The following is a 27,328-nucleotide window of genomic DNA, read 5'->3' on the forward strand; positions in this document are numbered from 1 at the left end:
CTTCTGTTGTATGCTGCATTACCCAGTCGATGGCAATGTTGAAGAGGATTGCAGACATGACACACTCCTGGCGTACTCCTGTTTTGACTTCAGAACTGAGCTCACTGATCAACACTGCATGTAAAGTTGAAATAGAAGCTTTTGATAACATTGATTCTACGGAAAGGAATTCCATAGGCCCGCAGAATGCACCATAGGCTGGTCCTGTGAATGCATCAAAAGCCTTCTCAAAGTCTATGACATTTATGTAGAGTTGCCATTGCCATTCTAAGTACTGTTCTGTTATGTTTCATAGAGTGTAGATCTATCTGGGTCTGTGCATCTGTGCCTTTCTGAAAACCAGCTTGCTCTTTTCTGAGAACGCTATCAAGTGCCTCTGATATACACACTGTTATCTTACACAATACTTTGCTTGGCACAGATAAAAGTGTGATACCACACCAGTTATCACTGAAGTTCCTTTCTTTGGTATCTTCAATATAACCCCATTGGTCCACTCATCTGACACTTTTTCCCTTTCCTAGGCTGATGTAAATAGAGGGGCCAGGATAGATGCTGCTAATTTAGGATTTATTTTGAATAATTTTGCATTCAAGTTATCCTTGCCAGGAGCTTTCCCATTTTTTAAGGATTTAATGGCTTGAATGATTTCTTCCTTAGTTGGGGTGTCTGCGTTGGTATCAAGATCATCTTCTGCCTCCTGGATGTTTGCTTCCTCTTTAGGTGGCTCCCTGTTCAGCAATTCTTTGAAATGCTCTGTCCAGCACATTTCTTGTTCGGTTGTAGTAGCTGTCCTTGTTTGTTCCTGATGGGAGTGTTTGTTGGTGTCTTCTGTTTACCACCGATAAGCCACGTCATTTTGTAGATGGTTCCTTGTTCGCCACAAGCAGCTGCATCCTCTGCTTGTGTTGCCAGATTATCAATATGCCGTTTGTCTGCTCTCATAAGACATTTGACCTCCCGGGGTGCCTTGCTATACTGCTTATGGTATTTGTCCTTTAGCTTCTGGGATTTTGTGTCTAAAACTTCTTCTTCAGGCTCATCTGGTTTCTATGGTGTTCCATGTGCTGGGTGTAATCCACTCCTTTCTTCTCTTTTGCTTGTAGCCTAGACAGGCTTCACTGCTCTGTTTATAAATTGCTGTTACTTTGTCCCATTTCTTCTTCTTCTTCTCATCTGCATTCCCCTCCTCTTCATCAAGGTCTGCAAGTGCTTGAAACCTGTTGTTTAACTGCAGAACGAAGGCTTTCTGTACTTCAAGGGACTCTAGCTTGTCAATATCATAATGTCTATGTCCCTTGTTTGGTGGTCCCACACTTCTCAATTTTAGCTTGATGGCGTCTGTCACAAGGTGGTGGTTGCTGCCAACATCTGCACCCCTTCTCACTTTCACATCAGTGAGCGTCGCCATTCATCTTGATATGGTCAATCTGGTTCTTATGTCTGCCATTTGGAGAACACCATGTCAGCTTGTGAATTTCATGATGTTCTAGTTGTCAGCAGAACCCTATTTGGTCATTCAAATTACAGAAATCAACAAGCCTTTCTCTGTTTTCATCATAGTGCCACACCCATGTCTTCCCATTGCTCTGTCATTGTTTGTGTTGTCCTTACTGACCTTGGCATTCGGGTCTCCCATGATGATAGTTACATTGTGGCATGGTACTCTCTCTAATGCTGCCTGTAGTGTAAGGTAGAATTTGTCCTTTACTACTTCATCACTGTCATTTGTCGGAGCATAACACTATATCAGGGTGATATTATGTTTCCCTTTCAGTCTGGCTCTCAGGAGTCTGCTGCTGATAGATTTCCGTTTAAGCAGGGAGTGCTCCATGCTCTTCTTCAGAAGGATGGCAGCATCCTTATGGTGTTGTCCTTCATCCCGTTCAGAAAACAGCAAAATTTCTCCAGAGGCTGTTATTAATCTTCCTGATCCCATCTATCTGCTCTTGCTGACACCCAGGATGTGTAAGCTGTAGCTTCTCATTTCAGCTGTGACCTGAGCTAGCTTCCCTGCTCCATTAGGGGTGGATTAATTAAGTAAACAGGAGAGCTCTTGCCGGAGTGCAGCCATAGTCTTATATTAATTTAAGTTAAGTTGGTAATTTACTGATTTGAGTTAAACTGACATAAGCTAAGGTTAAACAGATTCAGGTAGGTCTACATTATGGGGTTTGTACTGCTTTAACTAGAGCAATTTTTAAATTAAAACTAGTGTAGTTCTCTAGTATATAAAGCCTTCCCTCAGAATTCCCTGTAATGATAAACAAGACTCTAAAATCAAACTGATTAAGATGTTTTAAATATAGGCAGTTAGATAACTTACCTATTTAAAATGTAGGCCATACAAAAGGTCAATCCTAATACTATAAATGAAGCCAAAGGGGTGTACAGAATAAAAATTTCAGTCTTCATGTGACACTGTCATTGACCAGGAGATGGCACACTTTTCTTAGCAGTCATTGTTTGGGACTCACATTAGACCAGGGGTAGGCAACTTGCAACACACGAGAGATTTTCAGTGGCACTCTCACTACCCGGGTCCTGGCCACCAGTCTGGGGGGTTCTGCATTTTAAATTTAACTTTAAATGAAGTTTCTTAAACATTTTAAAAACTTTGTTGTATGTAAAGTAAATAATAGTTTAGTTATATATTATAGACTTATAGAAAGATCTTCTAAAAATGTTAACATGTATTACTGTCACACAAAACCTTACATTACAGTGAATAAATGAAGACTTGGCACACCACTTCTGAAAGATTGCCAACCTCTGTGTTAGACGGTCTAAAAGAGTTTGTTTTGATACTGTGTTCTTATTATCCTTACCTTTTTGTAAAGTGGTTTGAGGTCTATAGATTAAAAGCACCATATGAGCTAAATAGTATTCCTATTATGACAATCACTGTGTTTGTAGTAAGAAGTATTACACCATCATAAAATAAGTCTCTTCCTATTTTTAATTAATTTAAACCTATTACAATCTCAATTTATACCTGCTTTGAATCTGCTAATGGATGGGAAAATCATGCTTTATCCTTAGCTTTATTTCTGTACTGCCACAGAAATCAAAGTCAATGTCCTGGAAGCTGTGTAGTTAAATGGGAAAACAATTTTCCTTCCCAAAAAGAGTAAATTTGTGCTAGCACATAATGTTAGACATATCAGAGAGTAGGAGAATATTGACTATCTGCAAGGAAGAGGTGTTTGAGCCCTGGCCACGACATTCCTGTTTCCAAATGTAAGAACAATCTTATTTGTAGTCACCAAGTGTATGTACAACTGTAACTTCCACTTTGGACCAAGCTTAATTGGTTAATTTAGAAAAATGCATAGAATGCAGTAAAATGTGAGCATTCAGTACTAAGGTGTAAAACCTGGTATTTCATGTCCATCCTACCCGCCCGCCCCCCCGGCTTTTTTCATTAGAAGAAAAATTCTCCCTCCCTGCAGCCATAGCCATCTTTTGCTTGCTGCTCAACCCCCCCCGCCAACAAATGTATTACACATTCATATTTCTTGTTCCTTAAAGACAGTCTCTTCCTCCCCTAACTCCAGAATTAAACTTACCATAGAAATGATCATTTTACATCCTACTATATATAAACAACACCAAGGAAGAGAGTGAGTAAATAAGACAGAGGAACAGAAGCAGAGGCAGTAGTGTAAAAAAAAATAAAAAAAATAAAATTACCAAACAGCCCACTACACAAACTACTAATCCTATCCATACTCAAAAAGTTTGTGATGCACAGGTTTTATTTTTTAACAAATGTGTCTTGAGAGAAATTTAACAGGATCTGAGTTGGTTTCCTTACTACTACTACTATCCAAAAGTATACGGATGTATTTGTTTTTGATTTTCTATAGACAACTATGGTGCAGTAACTTAATTCCTCACTGTGCAAGGGTAGCACAGAATGGACCTTATTGCTAAAATAGCCAGACATATTTTCACAAGCCATTTGTGCTAGTTATCTATGGTCCTATCACCAGGCCAGAGTTTTTCATTCAAGAATAGTGTTACTGTGCTGTCATTATGAGTAATAAGAAAGAGGTAAAGAAACACTTAGCTTAAAACTGCCTCTTTTTTAGTAAGCTTCTATCATCTATCCAGCAAAGACTGTTTAAATTAAATATGAATGGCAAGTTAGACTGAAAAGGGGAAAAAGTGAAAAAGTTTTGTCAAAAAGGAAAAATGAGGTGGTAAATTAACAGAGTTCTGCCCGATATGTGAAGGATTTTAAAAGTATCAGGGTTTTAAAAAAAAATAGCATGTTGAGTTGTGTGTTTGAAGAATGTCAGATGCTGGGTAAAGAACTACTGATGTACCTTTACTTGAAAGGGAACTTGGGTTTCTTCCTACTATAAATTTCTGCTTACCGTATGCATAAACAGTTAGACTTAGTTTTAGTCATCATTCACCTCTACGGCTCTAACTTTTCCAACTCATTTGTGGAGATGTTGCTGCTCTCTCTTATAGTGAGCAGTGGGATTTGGGATCATAAGAGTCAGTTTAAATATATTTTTAAAGACGGCAAATGGGTGCATATAAGAAATGCAGCCTGGGACACTGTATCTTTAATGTGACCACCTTGACACTAAAATGAACTTGCTGTGCCCCAATAAAATGGAGATTTAGCCAGCTCATTGGCCTATTAGATTATACTTGAACAACCATCTCCCTCAAACAGAATTCTTCTAGGCAAGTAGTACATGTGCATTTCCCCAAACAGTCAGGCGAGAAAGCAAAATAATGATCTACCTACTCCTGGTCAGAAGGGGGAACACCAGGAATCCATCCCAAAACCATTAAGAAGGTTTTCTAGTAGTCCTTCCCAAGAAAGAAAAATCTACATTTTTCCTTACTTTATAGTAGACTAGACTAAATTCTTTTAATCTCAACAAGCCCTTGTTTTTAAAAAAAACACATTCCAAGCTGAAGCCATGATTTTTAATTGTCTACATGAGGCCATTTTTACATTACAAATTTTCCATTTTATTAGAAAAGAAGCAGATTTTACTATGTCAGTCTCCCTAGATTTCACTATAATACAGTTTACACAATTAAGTACTGTACCTAAATACGAAGGTCATTCTCCAAGTACAAGAGACATACTTAAGGAATCACTTCATGGAGAGTTTTGTTGTTAAGTGTGAACAGTAAACCAACAAAATACAATGGAGATTTATTCAAATTTTGACGTACATAGAAACATTTCCCCCCTATGAGATCTCATGTGGCTGGAGGACAAATGACTTCAGCCAACCTACACAAACTGCCTACTGCACAGGCTTTAGTTATCTGTGTACTTGAAAACAGAATTAGAAGCTGAATTTACCAGCTAAGATACTACTTAAGTGTTTGTATAATGAATTTTAAACAAGGCAGCCTTTAATTATCTATTTTTCCACAAGTAAAAATAAATAAATAAATAATTTTCAGCTTGTCACCATTTAATGACTTTCTTGTTTTTGACAAGTTTGTCAAGACATGCACCAAAATCCAGTTTGGGAGTAAATAAGTTATATATGCAGTTTGGCTTTCAGTTACACAGCTTGCTGCAACAGTAATGAGTGACATAAAAATGCAAACATTTGCAATGCGAAGGGAGAGGTAATTATGACTTAATTTCTTCACACTGAAACAGTACAAAATAGCTTATTACTCACTTAATGCTCAAAAAATCCTGCTGGGGGACATAATGGACTTTGCATGAATACTTGTCAAAATTAGGTATGGAAACCAGCTCCCAGGCACTGAATCAACACACCAATATGTAGTAACTCGTGCTGTACCTCAACCAAATGCTGGACCCATTGGTGTCAATGCAATCAAAACTACATTTTGCAACAATTTTCTAGGTTTTATGGAAAATTCCAAATGTTCAAGATTCCTCTGAACTAACGGTCAATGGCATTTGCTGCAGAACGAAGCAGTTCTATTGAAACAACATTAGAAAAGCCAGAAAGGGGCATTTTTGGTTAGTAGATTAACTACAAATGTCTATCCTGAGTATTTTAAATAAATTATTTGAAGCCAACCTGCTCTTTGGAATCACACACTTGTTTTTCCTCTAAATAAATATCAACATTTTGGGGTTAGCTTCTGTCCTTATAAATTGTGAATTGTAAATATGCATTTTATATTATTAAAATACGGATTACATTATTTGAAGAAAAGAATCAGTAGCAGCCAGCTCCTATTCCTCAAATTCTTTAAGGACACTTCAAGTTCTGCTTTTTGCGCTTAAAAATGGTCTTTTACAGTTGTACATTTTTAATAAATGTCTGGTAAATGTCTATCAAATAACATTAGCTGAAGGACTAGATTAATTGATTTTACTTTTTTTTTTTTTTAAAAAGCATAGTATGCTAAAGAGGATGAAATAGCAAGATGTGATATTAGGCACCTTGCATTTAAAGAGATTGCAAACAAACTAGAAGCATTTAAAAATTAGAGTTACTGGTTTGTGGCAACAAGCAAATTATGGATAGTTTTATAGGAGTAAAAGTCAGTTTAAATCAGTGTGTACAAAACCAAACTCCTTAAGTTTCAGGAAAAAAAAACAGGCCCCTTTTGAAGTCGTGTGCCCCTTAGAATGAGCTATAAAGCTAACATTGGTGCTCTTAGGCTCCACCACCACTCTCCATAAACAATTTAGTACTGCAAAAAAGTTGTCTGTTTCATAAAAACACCTTTATACTTTGTTGCTATGGTTTCTCAGCTTTAGCTGAAACCCAGTAACCTTATCAAATACTTCCTATTCAAAAATTTGGAAAACAGAAACTGGCATGTTTTATCTGGACAATGTAAACACACACTAATGGCAACTTTTTAATGAAAGGATCATTTTTACATTTCTTGTAAGCATTTTGTCATCTCCTCCACAATCTCACTAACTTCAGTTATTACAAACAAGTTGTATTTAATACATTTTACCCATTAGAACAGTCCAAATAAAAAAAATTACACAAGCAATGGGAAATAGAAAAATACTCCTTTTAAATACCATAATTAAGAAGGAATAGCTCTTATCTAACAGTATTCAACAAAATTTGAACTCTGTTTCCTTTAAGCTAATATAAATAAAACATTGAGTTCAATAATGAACAGTTTATACTATACACACTTAGGAAAAAGTAAAACCTATTAAAAACCCATGTAAAACACAAAGTTTTCTTTATACAGCTTAAGAATTAAGACTTCAAAGTTTACTTCCAGAAAAGGAACCCAAATACCCAATTGATTGAGAGAAGAATTTGAAACCTTCAGAGTGTTAAGGGAAAAAAATGGCCACAATATTGTTTTGATTCATTCAAACTTATCTGATCACATTGGTAAACCGTATGGCTAATTTTTAGAAAACTAGGTTTTCTACTGCAATTTAGTACTAAAATACATCTAAACATTAGGCTTAGTACATCTAAACCTCAACTGTTAGATTGTCATCCCACCAGAAATCTTTTTTAAAAAAATAAGCAAATACTTTTACAGCTGTCAGCAAAACAATTCTTTTGTGAAAAGATCTTTAATTCTCACCTTTTGCTAAAACTAATACATTTTAGACCAAGCCATTCCATTTGTGCAAGTTAAAGTACAGTACATTTTGGTCAAAATGTTTCATGCCTCAAAGTGTAACAATGGACAGATAGTGAAGCTGTTAGTGATTCTACACAAAAAAGGTGAGGCCTTTGCCCAGAGATTGATTTTTCAGACTGCAGAGTGCATGTATACTACATAAAGTGCTTTTGTTAGTAAATTATATTGGCAATAGTTAGGCAGTCTAGATGGTCATTTATTCTTAAAAGCTTCATTTGGTAATCTATCCTTCCCTCCCCATCTCCTACCCACAGGAACAAGGCACCTTCAGCTGTAAGAGATATACTACCCAACTGTGAAGGGTTAAGCTAGAAAAACGTGTTCACAGTGGTGTTAAGCTGCTGACTACTTTTCACCAGACACTATCATCCATTGAGCTTTAAAGTTCATGCGTAACTGAAATCACATTTGAAAGAAGCTTTACTTTTTGTTTAGACAGCTGAATCTCACTTACAGAGATTAAAAAGTTTTATATCCCAAACCATAAAATCATACTATCCTCAGGCATACAAGACCAGCTTGTTGAGTGCTTTACTGTGATTTCGTAATTCTGATGTGAAATTGTAAATATAATTTTGTCATTTACATAGGGCCAGAAGTCATACTGATGCACTTTAAAGCCACCAGATTTTATTTACAAGTAGCAACATACATTGTTTGATGTTATTAGACCTAGTCACTTGTATTTTGCTTTTATATATTTGTCTCTACCATCTGCTACTCAACCTTACAGTTAATTATGCTCAATGCATTTACAAGTTTAATATTACTGAAGCAGATAATATGGCATCTTAAAGCACAACTCAGTTGTTTTCTTGGAAGCATTAATCCCCATTTTATATTAATTATGGCCTGATAGAAGGAATTAGCTATTATAGCATTGAATGGCAAGTAATATTTTAAAAGTTACTTATGAAGAATTATTTCTAATAGTAGAATTTAAGTTTTGAACTAGATTAATTTAAGACTAATCTTCTTCTAAGGGGTTTCTTCTGAAAGCCAAGTTGCAAACAGAGCACATCATCACTAATGAACTTCTATATAAAACTATGTTCAAATAGACACCATATATCAGGTTTCCACAAGATGTTTTACACGTAGTTACAAAAGCCAGTAATCCACTAACATCAGGTAACAGTCACAACAATGGTTATATACTTGTACAAGGCATAGATACTAAAAATTGCCTTTATAGCACTGTAGACATGAAGGATCTTTTATGAGCAGGAGGTACTCAGACAGTTCAGACCAAATGTGAGTTGGCCTCTTGAAAGAGTCTGTCTCATCACATCAACTTTGATAACTGTTGGGATTAAATGAACACATCTTAATTATCCATGGAAGAACTCTACAACTGTTCTTCTGTTCAAGTCCTGCTGTTCTAGCGTTTAATCACCACTTGTTCATATGCTCCGGATCCTACCCTGAAAAAAATATTGCAAAACAAACAAGTTTTCAGTTCTAATTTAAATGGAAGATACTAACTAATACCGAATATAGAACAATAGAATTTTTGTTTGCTTACAAATTCAGAGAAAAAACAAAATGAAAAGTGTTTCAGATGTCTATTTGAACGTGTAAAACTGTTACAGTACAACAGCAGAACATGCAGGTTGGAAAATGCCTTCTCATGCTATTGATCAATAATTGTTTTCATTTGTATATTATATTTATATTTTCAGGCAAGTACAACAGCTGATTAACTTCCCTACAGTAAATTATCAACTTCCCTAGTCCACAGTGGTTATGTGGTTTAAAAAACACTGAAGTCTCACAAAGCCAGTAAAGTTTTATTATTTACCAGAGAAGAAATAAAAGCATCAGTTCCCTCAATCTGATTACAAGGAAGCACCTGTAGTCAATTATTGGATAGCATCATGTATTAGTCTTTGACTATGTCTACACAGCCCCACAGTTCAGACTATGGAGGTGTGAATAGCAGCATGCACCGAATTGTTGAACTCTAGTTATTCTGTGTGGATGCTGCTGGTATGAAGCAAAAGGTTGCTAGTTCACATGAAAATAGCCCTCTTTCAAACAGGACTATGTTAATGGAAATTAGGTACCTTTTAGTTCATGCCACCAGTGTCCAAACAGGGCAATTAGAAGGTAGCATGCACTGCACATCTCTGAACTGCAGGACCAGGTGGCCACTAGACACAGAATTAAAGTCTCTTGCTGCCTTCCCCCTTTACAGAGCACACTGTCACTTGTGTGGTGTGTGCACACAAGACTACTAACCCAGGAACCAAACCCTGCAACAAACCCCGGTGCCAACTATGTCCACATATGTATTCACAGGACACCATCATAGGACCTAACCACATCAGCCATACCATCAGGGGCTCATTCACCTGCACATCTACCAAGGTGATATATGCCATCATGTGCCAGCAATGCCCCTCTGCCATGTACATTGGCCAAACCGGACAGTCTCTACGCAAAAGAATAAATGGACACAAATTTGACATCCGGAATTATAATGTTCCAAAACCAGAAAAACACTTCAATCTCCCTGGTCACTCAACAACAGACTTAAAAGTGGCAGTTCTTCAACAAAAAAACACCTTCAAAAACAGACTCCAACGAGAAACTGCAGAACTGGAATTAATTTGCAAACTGGACACCATCAAATTAGGCCTGAATAGAGACTGGGAGTACATGGGTCACTACAGAAACTAAATCAATTTGTTAGTCTCTAAGGTGCCACAAGTACTCCTAGTTGTTTTTACAAAAACTAATTTCCCTTTGCTAAATACTCACACCTTCGTCAACTGTTTGAAATGGGCCACCTTGCTTACATTGGCTCATTAACACTGCAGAAGTGATTTCCACCCCTTCTGGTCAACGGTTGAGAATTGCCTACTTCCAACTTAAATTAGCTTGTTTGCATTGACCCCTCACTTGGTAAGGCAACTCCCATCCTTTCATGTGCTATGTATTTATATCTCCTTACTATATATTCCACTCCATGCATCTGATGAAGTGGGTTTTAGCCCACAAAAGCTTATGCCCAAATAAATTTGTTAGTCTCTAAAGTGCCACAAGGACTCCTCACTGTTTTTGCTGATACAGCCTAACATGGCTACCACTCTGAAACCTATATCTGTATAGTCTGCTTGAGAGATCAAAAATGAAAGCAGCGGGAAGGGTATGTCTCAGAGTTTACAAATATTTGAAGGATGAAGACACTGAGAAAAAAAGAAGATGAATTATATGGAAATCAGAGTAGCACCTGTGCAATTAAATTGAAAGGAAAAACAAATTGAGTATCAGGAAAATATCAGAGTTTAGATATTGAAGAAATAGTCAAAACTGACAGGAAAAAAGCTTCCTGAGAGCAATTAGCCTACGGAATAATTAGACCCAGAGGAAGTCTATAAGGCCAACATTTTCAAATCTGATGCTTACAGTTAGGCTTCTGAATCCATTCAGATACCCAGACTGAAATTCAGGTCACTTCCAAAATGCTGAGCAACCCCAGCTTCCAAAATGTTCAGCACCTCTGAAAGTTAGATCAGTTCTATCTGAGTGCCTAAATATGGATTTAGGAACTTAGCTTTAAGCATCCAGGTTTGAAAATGTTGCTTTGTATTATCTATGTCATCTGAGTCATTGAGAAAATGGAACTGGCATATATCAGAGAGAAAATATTCATAAACACCTAGTACAATATGCCTTTGCTAACTGGTACCTAATAAGTATTAATTGTTCAAACTACATACCTATTGGGTAGATGATGACTTCCAAAAGAAGTACTCCCGCCAGGGCCCACAAATAATCTCAGCCCTTCTTCTACAAAGGAAAAGTTAACATGTTTAAATAGGACATCTTCAGTGTTGCCAAACAAATATTCTCTAAATCTTTTTAAAAACCATTTTAAATCCATGAACTTTGTAAATGATATTTTAAAATGTTTGCCTCTGAAAACAACTGGAAACCAATCATAATAAGCTGTGCTTCAGGGAAAGCAAATTTTCTTGTAGGATTACCTCTGCCCTTTGCTGCACAGACTTAGTTAAAATGATGGGCCCCAGGGGCACAAAGCCCAGCAACCTTTCCCACCTCTCAGGAGATAGCAGCAGCCAAGAGTTTTCCTGGAATGATCTATAAACACTCCTTACCCACACTGGGAGTAGGAGCTGGGGGTGGGAGAGGGGGTGTTCATTAAATTAGTGCATTTGGGCCTCTACTGTACTGTATATCGTCTTTCCAAGTTTTTACTTGTTTTCCTCATATATACCTTCTGCACTGGAGTCTAAACTGAAGTCTTGACTCTGCAATATTTTTTCAACAATATCATCTGCATCTACTCTGGTGGCATCAACCCGCTTCAATTGTGACTCTACAGAGTCTTGCTTCACTGGATGCCTGTTAGGATAAATACATTTAGAGATTCTAAAAACTAAATTGTCAATACATTTAATTCAGAGTACTGTCACTGTAAGAAGCCTTTCAAGTTATGTTAAGTGTACCTGCTGAGTTTTTCTGAAGATATATCTTTAACAGGAGTATCAAAATTATCATCATCAGTTATTTTTGGTTCAGTCTCTTCACATGGCTCCAGAATACTTCCAATTCCTGTAGACGTACTTCCCACTGAGGTGTTTCTCCTATGGCTGAGATCAGAAAAACTGGATGATCTGGAGTGACATGTGCTATATCCTATTGGAAAACAGAGAAGAGCCACAATAGTTACATTATTAATGGCCAGGGCTGTGCTTTCCCCCACTATTTGGTTTGTTTTTACTCCTGACGAGAGCCTACAAATGTTTTAAGAAGCTACATACACTCTCTTACTCTATCCAATTCACTTCACTTAGTATATTTTCCTTTGGAATCTTCATCATTCTTTTCTCTGCCTTCTTGGATGGTATCTTCATCAGCTTGGACACATTCTGGGGTTTTCTTTTCAGATTAAGAAAGAAGTGTATTAAGTAGGATTGCATTTTTCTGGGTGGATGACTGTAGCTATTATCAGATCTTTTTCATATCTGACTAATTAATTTTTTTCGGGTCTTCCTTTAAAATTTTTTTCTTTTATTTCTTCACTTCCTGCATCTGGAGACATATCCAGAGCAAACATGCTTTGGTAATTTTGTTCATGTAAAAAGAAGGATGAAAGTTGATAAAGTTCAAGTCTTTCCCTTTCAGTATTTTATGGCATTATCACAGATTGATTTTTGCTAGTTTGTGAATTTTGAAGACAAAATAATTTCAGGCGCAGCATCTGATGTTGAAGAGTTGCTGGAAAAGGAACATAAGGGACATTGCAAAAAAACAAAAAAAAGTTTCTATTGCAGGTTTGTCTCCTCATTGTTCTGCTCCATCACATCAGATAATTTCATTGAACTTACACATTTGATCTTGACTGAGAGTAATCTAGTTTTCAGCCTTTTGGGATGAGCATGAATCCCTTCTATCTTGCTCATTTACCAACTCTTGAAAATGTTTTCCTTTTACTTTAGAAGAATTACTAGTTTCTATTACTTGATTTTATTCAGGTACTTCTTTCTTATCACTTCTTTCAACATTAGGCAGGTGGAATCTGATAAAGTCATACAATGATGGCTGGTAATCACTAATCTTTCATGTGTGGTATGATCAGCAGCTTAATGTCTACTACAGTTAGAAGGAGAATTTACCACTTAGTGAATTCAACACTTTGAAGAATGAGAAATAAGGTAAGCTAGCCAGCTTTCTGCAGAACCATGTTATTGGATGCTCTTCCAACCTTCCAGATATTGCTAGAGTCTAGGGCTTGATTTTATAACTACCCAGTGCCCTCTTCAACTGATTGCATGCATTAGCCATGACCCTGTCTCCAATCACCAGTAACTCCACCCATGGTCTCCTAGGCTTTTAATTCTCATTTCCTAAGAGATGTAAAAACCCTGGTGTTTTCATCATTTCCCTTTTTACTTTTTAGAATGCCTGAAGCTTTTAGTGACAAATTAGAAACAGGTTCTAACGTCAGTTATTCCTTAATAAAAGCTTCCATGTAAACATTTCCGAGTGGCAAAGTTAAAAAAAATAAAATAAAAAAATCTCCCATTTCCAAAAAAAGTCAGTCCCCCCCAAAACCAGTAGGTGGGGTTTTTCGTAATTAAAAACAAACCCACACAACACCAGGTAGTTCCAATTCAAAAGCCCTAACTAGGTAGAATGTTTCTTTTTACACATAAAGCAGCCTATTTACATCAAAATGCTTTGTGAAGCTTCTGAAATACCAAAAGCTAATAAAACTAACTCAAGGGAATTCAACATCAACTTCTACCTGACAATTTTGATTGCTGGCTTGCATAGCTTGATGTTCTGGAATGTCCACATGCACCAAGTTCATCTGGGACTGACGCACTCTTTGCTGAGAGATCTACAATAAATGGCAATCAGAAGATATTGTTGAATCCAGCACTCAGCTTTTGGCCTACAGCCATTATCAGACAGATGTCAGACCTCACAAGATAAGCAGAATGGAACTTGATACTAGTTAGATAAGAAACCTCTAAGGAAAATCCAGGTGCTGCAAGAAATGTTGTCAGCATTCAAGTACATGACACTCACCTGGACTATAAATAATTACTGATTCAAAGGAGAGAGTATCAGAGGGTACACAATTGGACAGCTTTTGGTTGAAGTACATTAATAACCACAGGCAGCTGGGCCTTGAGTTAAGAGCCCATGGCACTTTCCCCAGAAAAGCAGTGTTAACACAGATGTGCTGGCCACTTTTCAAGCAGATACTTTTATAAAATTCTCTGTAGTTTCAGTTGACAGAATACCATTTCCTGTCCTAATCTCGGTCTAATATTGATGTGCACTAGTAAAATATATTGAGACTCACCCTAGAGTTGCAACATTTTAATAGTAAGTGAACTGATTTCTATAGTTTGTCTGCTTTCAGTATGACAAATACTAAGTGATTCTTAAACTTGTACCATTAAAAACCTTATTCAATATCTATCCATAACGCACCAAATCACAAGAGAGTTAGCAAATATTAAGGGCCAATATACCCATGAAAGCACGATCATTCATAAATTAAATATTAAGGGCCAGATTCTGCTTTAAGTACACTGGTATAAATCCAGAGTAATGCCACTGAGATTTGCTTAAGTAGCAGAAAATACACTCTCAAAATATTTTGAATTTTAAAAAGGGACACAGGCAATTGATCCGATTTCCCTTTCTTTCCCACTTCTAATAGAAATACTGCTCCATTACGCCAGTGTAAATCCAGCACATCAAAGGAATTACTCTGCATTTACATAGTGGTACCAAGAGCAGTATTGCTCAACAAACAGAGTAAAAAGGGGATTTGGGATAAAATGTCCATGTCTGTTTAACATTCAAAAGATTTCATGAATGTGTTTGCTGCTACTTAAAACTCAAACAACAGTAAAACCAATAGCATTATTTCATACCTGATACACCCAGATGTACCACTTTCAAGTTCTCTCCACCTTTCCTGTCTTCATGTAAAGATTCTGCTTCTCCAGCAATTGTGATGAACATTCCTGTGGAAGGAGGCCTGTAAGCAAATACACAGAGATCAGGGTTTGCTTTACCTGTGCTTCTGTCTTTTTGGAAGCATTATCATGATTTGGGTGGTGGTAGGAGTGGGCAGGGGGGTTATAGGTTCAATTCACATTGGACTTCACTGGGATTTAATGAGACTGTAGTATCAATAAATTTAGGAACACAGTCCCCCAGTTCCCTTTGTCCAAAACTGTTGAACTTCACAAGGAACCCTGAATTTGATCCATTTGCTCAACCTTCTGGGGAGGACTGAAAAGTTTGGAGGCCCCACGGAAAGATACAGATACATCTTGTTGACTGATTGTTGGTTGTTATTTATTTAATTGGAAGGGGAGGTGTTTGGTTTGGATTTAGTTTTTAATTAAAATACTCCCAGCCCAGGATAGGCATTTTGAGTGTATAAAAATGTTTCTATCCTTGGCAAAAACACACAGGTTCAGTAATAACCACCAAGTGTCTAGTGTCCCCTTTCCATAACATTTACATTACCAGAATGTAAATTTGTTTGCAGGGAAATAAAGCTAGACAATTGACTCCAATTCTGACTTAATATACACATTTTATTATAAGACATTAATAATTCGTTTTACTTAAAGAGAGCCAATGTGGAATGAGTGACATTTAATACCAAAGCACTAAGCTTATGATTACATGATAGCTGGCTAGTCAAACTAGCAGAGTTGAGTTGTTTGGTTTATTTCAGCTAGAAATGCTTTTCATGGACTGCGACAGCAATAATAATTTAACAACTGCCTCAATGGCCTCACTCACATACATGGAGTCTATGGACAATGACAATGTGTAGAAGGCATATTTCCTATTAAATCTTAATCTTTCCCTATGATTTTTAAAAAAAGGTCAAATGCATACCTAAGCAAAAGGTCTGGTTACACACACCCTCTCCTCCACAAGTAATGAGCATAAAAATACAACCAGAAACAGTTCAAAATATAAAAATTTAATAACTGAGTTATCCCATACCAAATATTCAACCAACATACCAATTTTAACTATACTCAAGGAGATACAGTTTATTGAACACAAACTGGTTTCACTACAGAAGGGTATCTATCACAAAATCATGAAGTCTGAGAGCCTCTGTGCTGTTGAGGAAGAGGAAAGTCTCAAGGAAGGAGAACATCAAGCAGGAGCAGAAGGAAACTATCCCATAGTTGGGAACCGCTTTCCAGATGTCATACTATCCTCCCACATTGAGGATACCCCTCTGGGGAGGGGCCCCGAGTTATTAGGAAGAGATAGATAATAGTAATGGGGGATTTGATTATTAGCAGTATAGATAGTTGGGTTTGTAATGACATGGGACTACGTGGTGAACTGCCTGATGGGTGTGAAGGTTGCGGACCTCTCAAGGCATCTAGATAAGCTTACATGCAGTGTTAGGGAGAAGCCAGTGGTGGTGGTACATGTAGGTAAAAATGACAAAAAGGTAGGAGAGAGAGATTGTGAAGACCAAATTTAGGCTGTTAGGTAAAAGATTAAAGTCCAGGATCTTCATGGTAGCATTCTCTGAAATGATTCCAGTTCCACATGCAGAGCCAGTTAAGACAGGCAGTAGCTGTAGTTGATTTTCATTTGATTAGAAAATTTGAAAAAAAGTTTCCATTTTCTAAGAAAAGAGCCAGCTAATCAAAACAAAAACTAAAAACAAAACCCCACATCTGGATCAGCTACAATATTTGCTGGGTTTGATTTGAAAGTTTAGTATTCCAGGAAAGAATTACATCATCAGTTTGGAAGAGATCAAAACTGAATAATTCTGTCAAGCCATCGTGAAGTAAAATACAAGTTTTAACACATAACCAAGAGATTCTTTTTGCTTTTATTGCAAGCCCCTAATATCAATTATACAACAGAAATAGACTTTATAGTAGTCCTTTAACAGGGCTTTAGAGACCCTGATTAAATTGATTTTTCTGTTTTGGCATAAAAAGTGTATCTGAGACTTATGGATAACATTGTCTCCAGAAAAAAAATTAAATTTTGATTTCAACTTTATATGTACTAGTGTACAGAGAAAAGGAATACATTACTTTATTAGCAAACAGGCTAGAATTCAGTAGCCCTTGGGGAATCACTGCTATGAGTAATATTAGGTTAATGCAATCAGTACCAATGACATATGTAGACATGTGGCAATAAGTAAATATAGGAGTGTGCAATAAACACAGAAGTAAAACATACTCTGCCCTGCTAAACAAACTAAGATAATACATTTTTAGCTCCTGTCCACTATGTAGTAGGTGAAATCTTCATCCTTCCACTCAGGCCCATTTATACCAGGTTAAAAAAGGGGCCAGAGCAGTGTACAAGGGCTCTAATAGCCCTGGATCTGACCAGGGAGAACTCCCGCACTGTAGGAACCAAGGAAGATTGCAGGCAGGCCATACTCCGAGGACACTCTCAAAAGTCTTAGTGTAGGGGATATGGTCACAGCATGTAACCCTGCAAAGATTCTGGTTGCCATAACTTAAACAGCCCCTCACTGCTGTCTACATTACACCAGAGTCCGTTTTGAATCTTGGAGCAACCCAGAATCTGGAGGGTGCAAATGGTACTCTTAAAGCCACATCAGCTCCACACGTCACATTCGACTAAGAATACTGTGCTGCATCTTTTAGAATCCAGTCCAGAATATCTCCCAGTATATTTAATTTTGATTAGTTCATTTTATATTCTACATAATAAATAAACTAGAGCTGTCAAGCAACTAAAAAAATTCTGTGTGATTAATCGCACCGTTAAACAATAGAATAACATTTATTTAAATATGTTTGGATGTTTTCTACAATTTTCAAATATATTGATTTCAATTACACCACAGAATAAAAAAAGTGTACAGTGCTCACTTTATATTTATTTTTTATTACAAATATTTGCACTGTAAAACAAATAACAGTATTTTTCAATTCACGTCAAACAAGTACTGTAGTGCAATCTCTTTATCATGGAAGTTGAACTTAAAAATGTAGAATTATGTACAAAAAATAACTGTATTTAAAAATAAAACAAAGTCCACTCAGTCCTACTTCAGCCAATTGCTTAGACAAACAAGTTTGGTTACTATTTGCAGGAGATAATGCTGTCCATGTCTTGTTTACAATGTCACCTGAAAGTGAGAACAGGTGTTTGCATGACACCGTTGTAGCTGGTGTCGCAAGGTATTTACGTGCCAAATACACTAAAGATTCATATGTCCCTTCATGCTTCAACCACTATTCCAGAAGACATGCGTCCATGCCGATGATGGGTTCTGCTTGATAACAATCCAAAGCAGAGCGAACCAACGCACGTTCATTTTCATCATCTGTGTCAGATGCCATCAGCAGAAGGTTGATTTTCTTTTTGGTGTTTCAGGTTCTGTAATTTCTGCATCGGAGTGTTGCTCTTTTAAGACATCTGAAAGCACACTCCACACCTCATCCCTCTCAGATTTTGGAAGGCACTTCAGGATGCTTAAACCTTGGGTCAAGTGCTGTATTTATCCTAAGAAATCTCACATTGGTACCTTCTTTGCGTTTTGTCAAGTCTGCTGTGAACGTGTTCTTAAAATGAATCTGTGCTAGGTCATCATCTGAGACTGCTATAACATGAAATATATGGCAGAATGTGGATGAAAAAACAGGAGACATACAATTTTCTTCCAAGGAGTTCAGTCACAAATTTAATTAACACTTGTTTTTAAATCAATCATCAACAGCATGGAAACATGTCCTCTGGAATGGTGGCCGAACCATGAAGGGGCATATGAACGTTTAGCATATCTGGCATGTAAATACCTTGCAACGCCGAGAATGCCTATTCTCAATTTCAGGTGACATTGTAAATAAGAAGCAGTCAGTAGTATCTCCTGTAAATGTACACAAACAAGAAGTAGGACTGAGTGGACTTGTAGGTGTTTAAGTTTTACATTGTTTTGTTTTTGAGTGCAGTTATGTAACAACAAAAATGTACATTTGTAAGTTATACTTTCATGATAAAAAGATTGCACTACGGTACTTGTATAGGTGAATTTAAAAACACTTTCTTTTGTTTATAATTTGTATAGTGCAAATATTTGTAATAAAAATAATATAAAGTGAGCACTGTACTCTTTGTATTCTGTGTTGTGATAGAAATCAATATACGTGAAAATGTAGAAAGACATCCAAAACATTTCATAAATTTCAATTGGTATTCTATTGTTTCACAGTGCGATTAATTTTTTTTAATTGCAGTTAATTTTTGAGTTAATCATGTGAGTTAACTGCGATTAATCGACAACCCTACTTTATTTACAAAGGGACTGAACTTTGATCCAGATTAAGGCTCAGAAAGTAGGAAAATTAAATGAGAAATCTTTGAGGAGAAGACATCTGAGACATACTGCCAGAAGAAGGAAGACAGCAATTTTTTCAGATTAGTCTAGAATAAAGAAGAGAATAATAGTAGTTTTTAAATTTTGAGTGTAACCGAAGGTTGTTCTATCTTGTCCCACTGGATATTGTTTGAAAAGACTAAAAGAATAGTAGCCAACACTATAAACTAAAGAATTCTATACAATATTTTGAGTTGGTGCTCAGAACAATATACTGTTAATAGAAACTTATGTAACAGAACCACACCCCATCCTTAACTAGTTTAATTAGACTATCTGTCTCTCTCTTCCCCCATTAATTATACAGTGTCCATTATCCTGGATTTATAGCTTGGCATGTAAACAGTGGTTGAACCTAAAACTGGCAATCTAAGATTTCAGTTCAGAGAGGAGAAGATTTATAAATCATCCTAACATCTAGTTCACTTATTTTGAAGTTACAAACGTGTACCTGACATCCAAAAAAGTCTTACCAGTTCAAAATACTGTCATTTTTTTAAAATGAAGGCAAGTGTATAATTTTGCACTGAGTGTTAAAAGAAAGCAGCAGACCATTAGGGGAGAGAAGGAGAGATACTTCTTAATATGAACTTGGAATGATTAGTGTTTCTCCTGCCTATCCCTAAATAGCCTATCCATGTATTTTGTACATTGCTAAACTGTCTCAAGGGTCATAATTTTAAACATGTAACTCGTTTTGATTTGCAATTACTTCCACTTTTTGACAACAAAATATTCTGATAGATGTACACGTAATCAAACATTAACTTCCCAAAACCATGTTACATTTAAACTAAAGAAGTCATATCTAGAATCTTGCATTTACAGGATATAATTTCATTTAAACAGCTGCCTGGATTGAATAAAAACCTTAGTACAAATAAAGTTCAAATTACCTGAAGGGCTTAAACATAAGCCGGACAGATCCGGTTGAATAAGACAGAAGTGTTTAATAGCTAAGGCTGTGAATCATTCATGGAGGTCACGAAAGTCACAGCTTCCACAAGCTTCTGTAAGCACTGTGAATTTTGCAGCACTGGTGTGGGTGAGCCCAGAACCACCACAGCAGCTGGGGAAGCCCCAGGGCCAGCCATACTGGACACTGCTCTGGCAGCCCCATGCAGCTCGTCCCCGGTGCTGCCCCAGGCCACTCTCCACCCGGACCAGCAGCGGGGGGGGGGGGCCTGGGCCACCCCTCCTTTCCAGGACCTGCAGCAGGGGGCCCCCAAGTCATCTCCCCAGCAGAAGCACTGCCCCATGCTGCCCTGCCCCAAGCAGCAGTCTTCAGGAGCGCCCCTTTCCAGCAGGTAAGATTTAGTCACAGCTATTTTTAGTAAAAGTCATGGACAGGTCATGGGGCCATGACTCTTTGTTTATTGCCTGTGATCCATCCATGACTTTTACTAAAAATAACTGTGACTAAAACGTAGCCTTATTAATAGCTTTTAAGTGCAACTAGAAAAAACTTCCCACAAATTTCAAAAATCCATTTGGAACTAGAATTGAAGATAGCTTGTCATTTTTAAGAGATTGAAAGGGCTTTGTACATCTTCTAAAAGCCAGAAAAGTAGCATTAGGTTTTGTACTGTTCTGGTAATAGTGGTATGTCTTACAATGATGCATCTAATATTTAAAAGCTTTTCCATTTAATGTTAATGGAAGTGGTCTCAAAAAAGCACATTTTAAAAATAAAAAACTAACCTTCAGAGTCCTGCAAATATGATTTATGGTGGTAATGCTGAATAGTATCTCCATTCCTACTGACCAGGTTATCCAAATTGTGTTTAGCAAACTGTGGCTTTGCTGGAAATAGGAATTTTCCCAATTGCACTGTTACAGTTAGGCCACTCGCCAAGCTTGTATGACTCAGAATAAAAAGGAAAGATGGCAAAATTTATCTTACTCACAACTACATTTTTCCCTAAGGTGCAGCACATGGTTTTCTGCTATGTGGTTAGCTGCAGAAGTAAACACACAATGAAGTAGAGCTATTGTATTCGCTTAGCTACAAATCAAACACAATGAGGACACAGAATTCTTGTTACAAAGCAGTGTATTTTCCTACTACCATCTCCCTTCCCAAAGAAAGCATGACATTTTTTGCTATCTTACACAATGTCCTTGGTAACAAATCTTTTTTATACCAAATCAGATCACACAGACTTTTGAATTTTAAAGAAATCATTTATAAACCTATAAGGTTTAATTACTGAAAGATGTAGTAATAGCTTTTCTAAACGTAGGCATCAATAAAGTTCCTCTCTACCAACCAAGTTTGCATAGGCTTTGTGCAGGGAACAGTATTTGCCCTAAGTGTTTTTCTGAATTTCTATAGCATTACACATTTAAAATTTGATACAATATTCAAGTAGAGAATATAAAGTATTTCAAGGCAATGAAAAAACTGCCACTCAACTATCAGTATTTACAGTCTGTTAGTCAGTATTCAGCTACCATTTACATTTTTCATGTTTCTTTAATATTGTCACTTTGAAGATAAAGATTTGGACACATACAACTTTAAACAAGAGTTGAGCCACTAAATTACAACTGAAATTCCAGACCCCACAGTGTTCATAAACTTACGTTTTAAAACATGGGTCTCCGGACATTAGCTGCATGCTGATCAATACCTACAAATCAGGAAAAACAACACACATAAGCAAAACAAAGAAAACACCATAAGTCAGCAAAGGAATTGATCTGTGATATTATATGGTGGGTCAATAAGTAATACCCAGTACCAAATCTGCATTTAAATAGAAAATGTGTGCGTGTTTTACACACACACACACTTATGTAAAGAAAACTAATTGTGTCCAAGATAATATTGGTACAGAAGAGAGTTAAACTGCTATAAATCTTACATGGCAGTCTTTTAAAACAAAGCAAGAGCTACAAACTAATGTTTGAAATCAGTTACATTATCTCATTTCTACCTTAGGATTCTATAAAAGGACACAAGACAATACAATAAAAATAAGTATTAACAGTAGGGGGTTCAAAAAACAGAAGAACTGTAGGAGATCTCATCCATCCCCTTAGATCAACAATGTGGATGTACAAGGAATTCCATTTGCACATACACCAGCAGCAGGCACATTACTCCACTGAATCATCATTTATTAAGAGTTGCTTATTAGATTGTCAAGAGACAAAAACCGGCTGTGCTGCCATCATTGGGAAAGTCACAGGTGAAGGCAACCATAAAGGCAAATAATGTAATCAAACATCCATAAACACAGCAAGTCAGGACTCATTTGACCAAAAAGTTGACACCACCAGCAGCGTTTTCATGAATGTTTTCTGGAATAAAGAAACATGTTCTGGAGAAGCCTAGAACTGCCTCAAACAAATAGAAACTGAAGACCTAAAAACTGTACAGTTACCTGTGTGACTGATCAATCCCAGTGCCCCATCACCACAATTTAATCAAATTACACAAATCTGTCCCAAATTCTACTGATCCAAATGGATTAGAACAGAAAAGGATGGTGGTTCTAGATCACTCTCAGGGGTTCAAGATTTCAAATATTTCCACAAATTCTCTGGCACTGGTTAGAGAGTGAGTGCAAGAGGATTTCCATCTCCCATCACAATCCATGACTGAAAGTTGACTCATTCTTTACAGAATTAGGCAAGCCAACTAAAGAAAACTACCCTGAAAAGAACTAACTGCATATAACTATTACAGTATTATATAAACTATGTCTACACTAGACTCTAATTGTCTTATATTGAATTTACTTTGCACTGCCCAATTCCAATAGGAAACTAAAATTAATTTAATACTTAAAAATGGTTCTCCTATATAGCTCACTAATCAGAGTTCCAAAACTGGTAAAAATAATCCACCAATTTGTTGCTTGTATGAATGTCACTTGGTCCTCAAAAATAAGGCTGAGATTACTGTATTGTATTACTTACACGTCCAGTCTTCCTCTAGTAAGAGACAGTACTGACAGAGAGGATGTTCAGCAACAGCAAATATATTTTAAACCTTGTTAAATGCTTGACTGTCATCATGTTTGTGGTTTTCAGTTCCACAACATATTAGTTCCTGTTTTTCCCTTATGCAGTTAATAGAAATACATTTTTACCTCAGATAATATGATGGGAAAAAAAACCATGAATTAATTACTTTGAGAATGGAATTATCCTGTCTAGTATTTTTGGTATCATAACCTTCCAGTAAACAGCGACGAGTGGTATTTCCCGATCCAGCAAACTCTGCAAGGTTTAGGTCTGCAAAGCCCAGCTATTAAGAGAGAATGAAGAGTTAGATATCATAGTATAATCCAGGGCCACTTACTGTATGCACAATAATGAGTATTCATTAATAGCCTTTAATCACACTTGAATTAGAATGACTGCTTCATGCAGAAGGGATGGACTAAAAGAAATAATTAAAAAAAAAAAAGAAGGAAGTTACATTAGAAAAGAAAATAAAAGAAAAAAGTCTACAAAATCTTGTGAATATTGTTAGAATTGATACTGTTTAATATGATTAAATGCCAAATGCTGCTCAGCTGTACTCTTAGTTTCAACTTACATCTAAAAAAACCCTAGGAAGGCTTTCTAAATATTGAGAATCCCATACACACAAAAAATATAGAAGTAAAGACTTCCATCATTCTTGAGAGGCAAAGAAAAGCGAACTCCAAGAGAGGTGGGGGGAGATTTAAGTATGTCCAAGCTACTTCTACAAATAGATGAGCTGGAAGATCATGTTGGGTATCAGAATGATAGGTATTCTAACCTATTATTAAGCTAAAATATGTAAAGAGCATAAGAGAGCAAGAAGGAAGTGTCAGTTTATAGAACAGATCATGTCTATTTACCTTTGCGTATGCCTTTCCACCTTTTAACTCCTGCAAAAAGAAACATACACTAGTAACTAAACAAGTCATAAAAATTTAAAATATTGTCTTTTTGAAGGAACCCAACATGTACACATATTTTAAGAGATATCTGAACACAATATTGCCATAGTATTACTCTATTATATTGCTAATTGTAACAGGAAGAGACCCTGCGAGCTTCTCCAAGCTTCTTCTCAGGCCTACCCAAGGATCCCATCAGGAAGCCAAGAGATCACCAGGAGGAGAGGAGAGAAGTAAACTGTAGAAGCCTAATTTCTCCCATCCAAGTGGTGAAGGAGTGTGCATAACCCCCACCACTGTGGGGCCCACCAACTACATACCCTGGTTTGTGAAATAAGCATTTTTGCAAAAAAAACAAATTTCAAACACCTACCCCTGAATGTTGAGGAACCAGCTGGTAATTAAATAAAAATTCAAAAGTCCTACAATTTATTTTCTAATGTATGCATTAGAAAACAAAAAAAAAAAATCCCTGCTGCCTTCACAAAGTCACCTCAGGAGAGACAGACAGCTGTTCAATGCTACAGCACCAGTTTGTTTCTGCTGCTAGGGGTAAGGCGTGCAGGAGATGCACCTCTGGAGATCAGGAAAATCAAGCCTGTACATGGCACAAGTTCAGGGCCTCTAATGTTATGTCTACACTATAGCTGTGAATGAGTTTCCCAGCTCAGGTAGACAGACTTGTGGTAGTGGGACTTGAGCTAGCATGCTAAAAATGGGCTAAAAATGGCTGTGTGGATGCTGTGATTCTGGCAGAGACAGACTAATTACCCACCTGAGCCACTGGGCATGAGCTTAGGAAGCCAGCCTATGTCTTAACTGAAGCCAAAACATCCACACAGCTATTTTTAGCACAGTACCTTGAGCCCTGGTAATACAAGTCTGTCTATCCCAGCTGGGAGGCAGTTTCCCAGCTCTAGTGTAGACATACTCTAAGCTTGCTGCTTCTTGCTCTGGATTTCTATGCACTGCATCAGTCACAGATCAGGAAGAACTGGGCTTTTCCCAGGAAGAAAATGAAGCCAGTTGTTACTAGATGAAAGAATAAGCAATTTAAATATATTTCTGCTACTCGTCCTTGAATTTTTGTCAAAAAAGTGAGGCATTACTGTTTCCTTATTCAAATCTTTTCAAAAGACTCTGAATCCCCACAGCAATAGAGAAGACCTGTTTGTGGGAGACTAGAGAGATGCAGTCACCTTGTTACAACTGACAAAGGAACAACTGAACACATTCAATCTGCAAGCTCCTAAAAATTTCAGCTACGTTTAGTACCTTAATATAATTGAAGGTAAGTTTTATAACGTGAGAGAGTTTTATCCTTCTGTAACTACGCTGAAACTGCATCTGCATTGACCTACTTTGGTTATGTTACAACATAAATTATCTAAAAGTTATCCTGTTTGATAGCTATATAAAACACTATGAATGCTCCTTTTGAAATCATACAAATGCTTTGTGCTTCATATATTAACACCATACTTGAAAAAAATCATATAATGAAAGTAGCAACGTGCTTATGCTGCTCAAGTTGTGAGCCAGCAAAACCACTTAAAAAGAGAGTGCTCAGGATGTTGCACATGGGAGATGGTTCTTAGTTCAGAACTAATTTTAAAATTAATCATAGCTGGCTGTTATGCCATTTAGCTAGCATAAATTAAGTTCATGGTTACAGCTCCCTCAAATTACAATACAGTGACTCCTCGCTTAACATTGTAATTATGTTCCTGGAAAATGTCACTTTAAGCAAAACGATATTAAGGAAATCCAATTTCCCCATAAGAATTAATGTAAAGGGGGGCGGGGGTTGGGTTCCAGGGACTTTTTTTTCCATCAGACAAAAGACTGTCATGTGTGTGTGTATTTTATTTATTTATATAAAATACACACACAGTATAAGTTTTAAACAGACAATTTAATACTGGTACACAGCAATGATGATTGTGAAGCTTGGATGAGGTGGTGAAGTCAGAGGGTGGGATATTTCCCAGGGGAATGCCTTACCGCTAAATGATGAACTAGCAATTGGCTGAGCCCTCAAGGGTTAACTCGTTAATGTAGCCTCACACTCTACAAGGCAGCACTAATGGAGGGAGGGAAGATGGCATGGCAGACAGAGAGACACATCGTGTGTGTGTGAGAGAGAGAGAGAGAAAAATGCACATTACTCCTTTAAATACGCTGACCCCACTCTAAGTACACTGCCTTTTTAAGCTGATCAGCAGGCTCAGATGGCAGCTTCAGCCAGGAAGCTCCCTCCATCCTGAGGCCTGTCATGTGTGTCACCCTGCTCTATGGAAGATGGGGTAAGCGGAGTGCAGGAGCAGGGGGGACACCCTGACATTAGCCCTCCTCTTCCCCCCTGCACAGCAAGCAGGAGGCTCCGGAGAGCAGCTCCAAGGCAGAGGGCAGGAGCAGCACATGGTAGTGGGGGGAGAGACAACTGAACTGCTGGCAATTGATAGCCCACTGGGCGGCTGCAGCATAGGGAACTTAGGGGAGATGACAGGGGGGCTGCTGGTTCACCCTGGTTCCAAGCCCCCATCAGCTAGCTGCAACGGGCTGCTCTTCCTACAAGCAGTGGACAAAGCAGGCGGCTGCCAAACAACGTTATAAGGGAGCCTTGCTCAACTTCAAACGAGTATGTTCTCTAATTGATCAGCAACATATTAATGTTAACTGGGACAACTTTTAGGCTACACTACTTGCCGGATCAACAGGTCGCGATCGATCTATCAGGGATCAATTTATCACGTGTAGTGTAGACGTGATAAATTGATCCCCAATCACTCTCCCGTCAACTGCTGAACTCCAGCTCAGCGAGAGGCGCAAGCAAAGTCGATGGGGGAGCCGCAGCAATCAACCCTGTGCCGTGAGGATGCGAGGTAAGTCAAACTAAGATACACAACTTCAGCTACGCTATTCTTGT

At 37.4% G+C, this 27,328-nt stretch overlaps 1 protein-coding gene across 3 annotated transcripts in view; it reads right to left on the reverse strand.

Annotated features, from left to right (window-relative positions):
• Positions 1-6,813: 6,813 nt before the first annotated feature.
• The window catches only part of EEIG2 (EEIG family member 2), a 38,285-nt gene continuing 17,770 nt past the window's right edge, over positions 6,814-27,328 (reverse strand). For 2 of the 3 annotated variants that reach the window (XM_050963464.1, XM_050963466.1), the window contains exons 3-11: positions 24,358-24,387; positions 23,658-23,774; positions 22,103-22,149; positions 15,027-15,133; positions 13,880-13,975; positions 12,078-12,267; positions 11,846-12,000; positions 11,328-11,397; positions 6,814-9,026 (exon numbers count right to left, since the gene is read on the reverse strand). In XM_050963464.1, coding sequence (XP_050819421.1) covers positions 8,984-9,026; positions 11,328-11,397; positions 11,846-12,000; positions 12,078-12,267; positions 13,880-13,975; positions 15,027-15,133; positions 22,103-22,149; positions 23,658-23,774; positions 24,358-24,387 — 855 coding nt within the window. In that variant the 3' untranslated portion in view covers positions 6,814-8,983. The remainder of the gene's footprint in view (positions 9,027-11,327; positions 11,398-11,845; positions 12,001-12,077; positions 12,268-13,879; positions 13,976-15,026; positions 15,134-22,102; positions 22,150-23,657; positions 23,775-24,357; positions 24,388-27,328) is intronic. The other variant, XM_050963465.1, reaches the window with a different exon arrangement.

Source organism: Gopherus flavomarginatus, chromosome 7 (genome assembly GCF_025201925.1).
Source record: "Gopherus flavomarginatus isolate rGopFla2 chromosome 7, rGopFla2.mat.asm, whole genome shotgun sequence".
Taxonomy (NCBI): domain Eukaryota; kingdom Metazoa; phylum Chordata; order Testudines; family Testudinidae; genus Gopherus; species Gopherus flavomarginatus.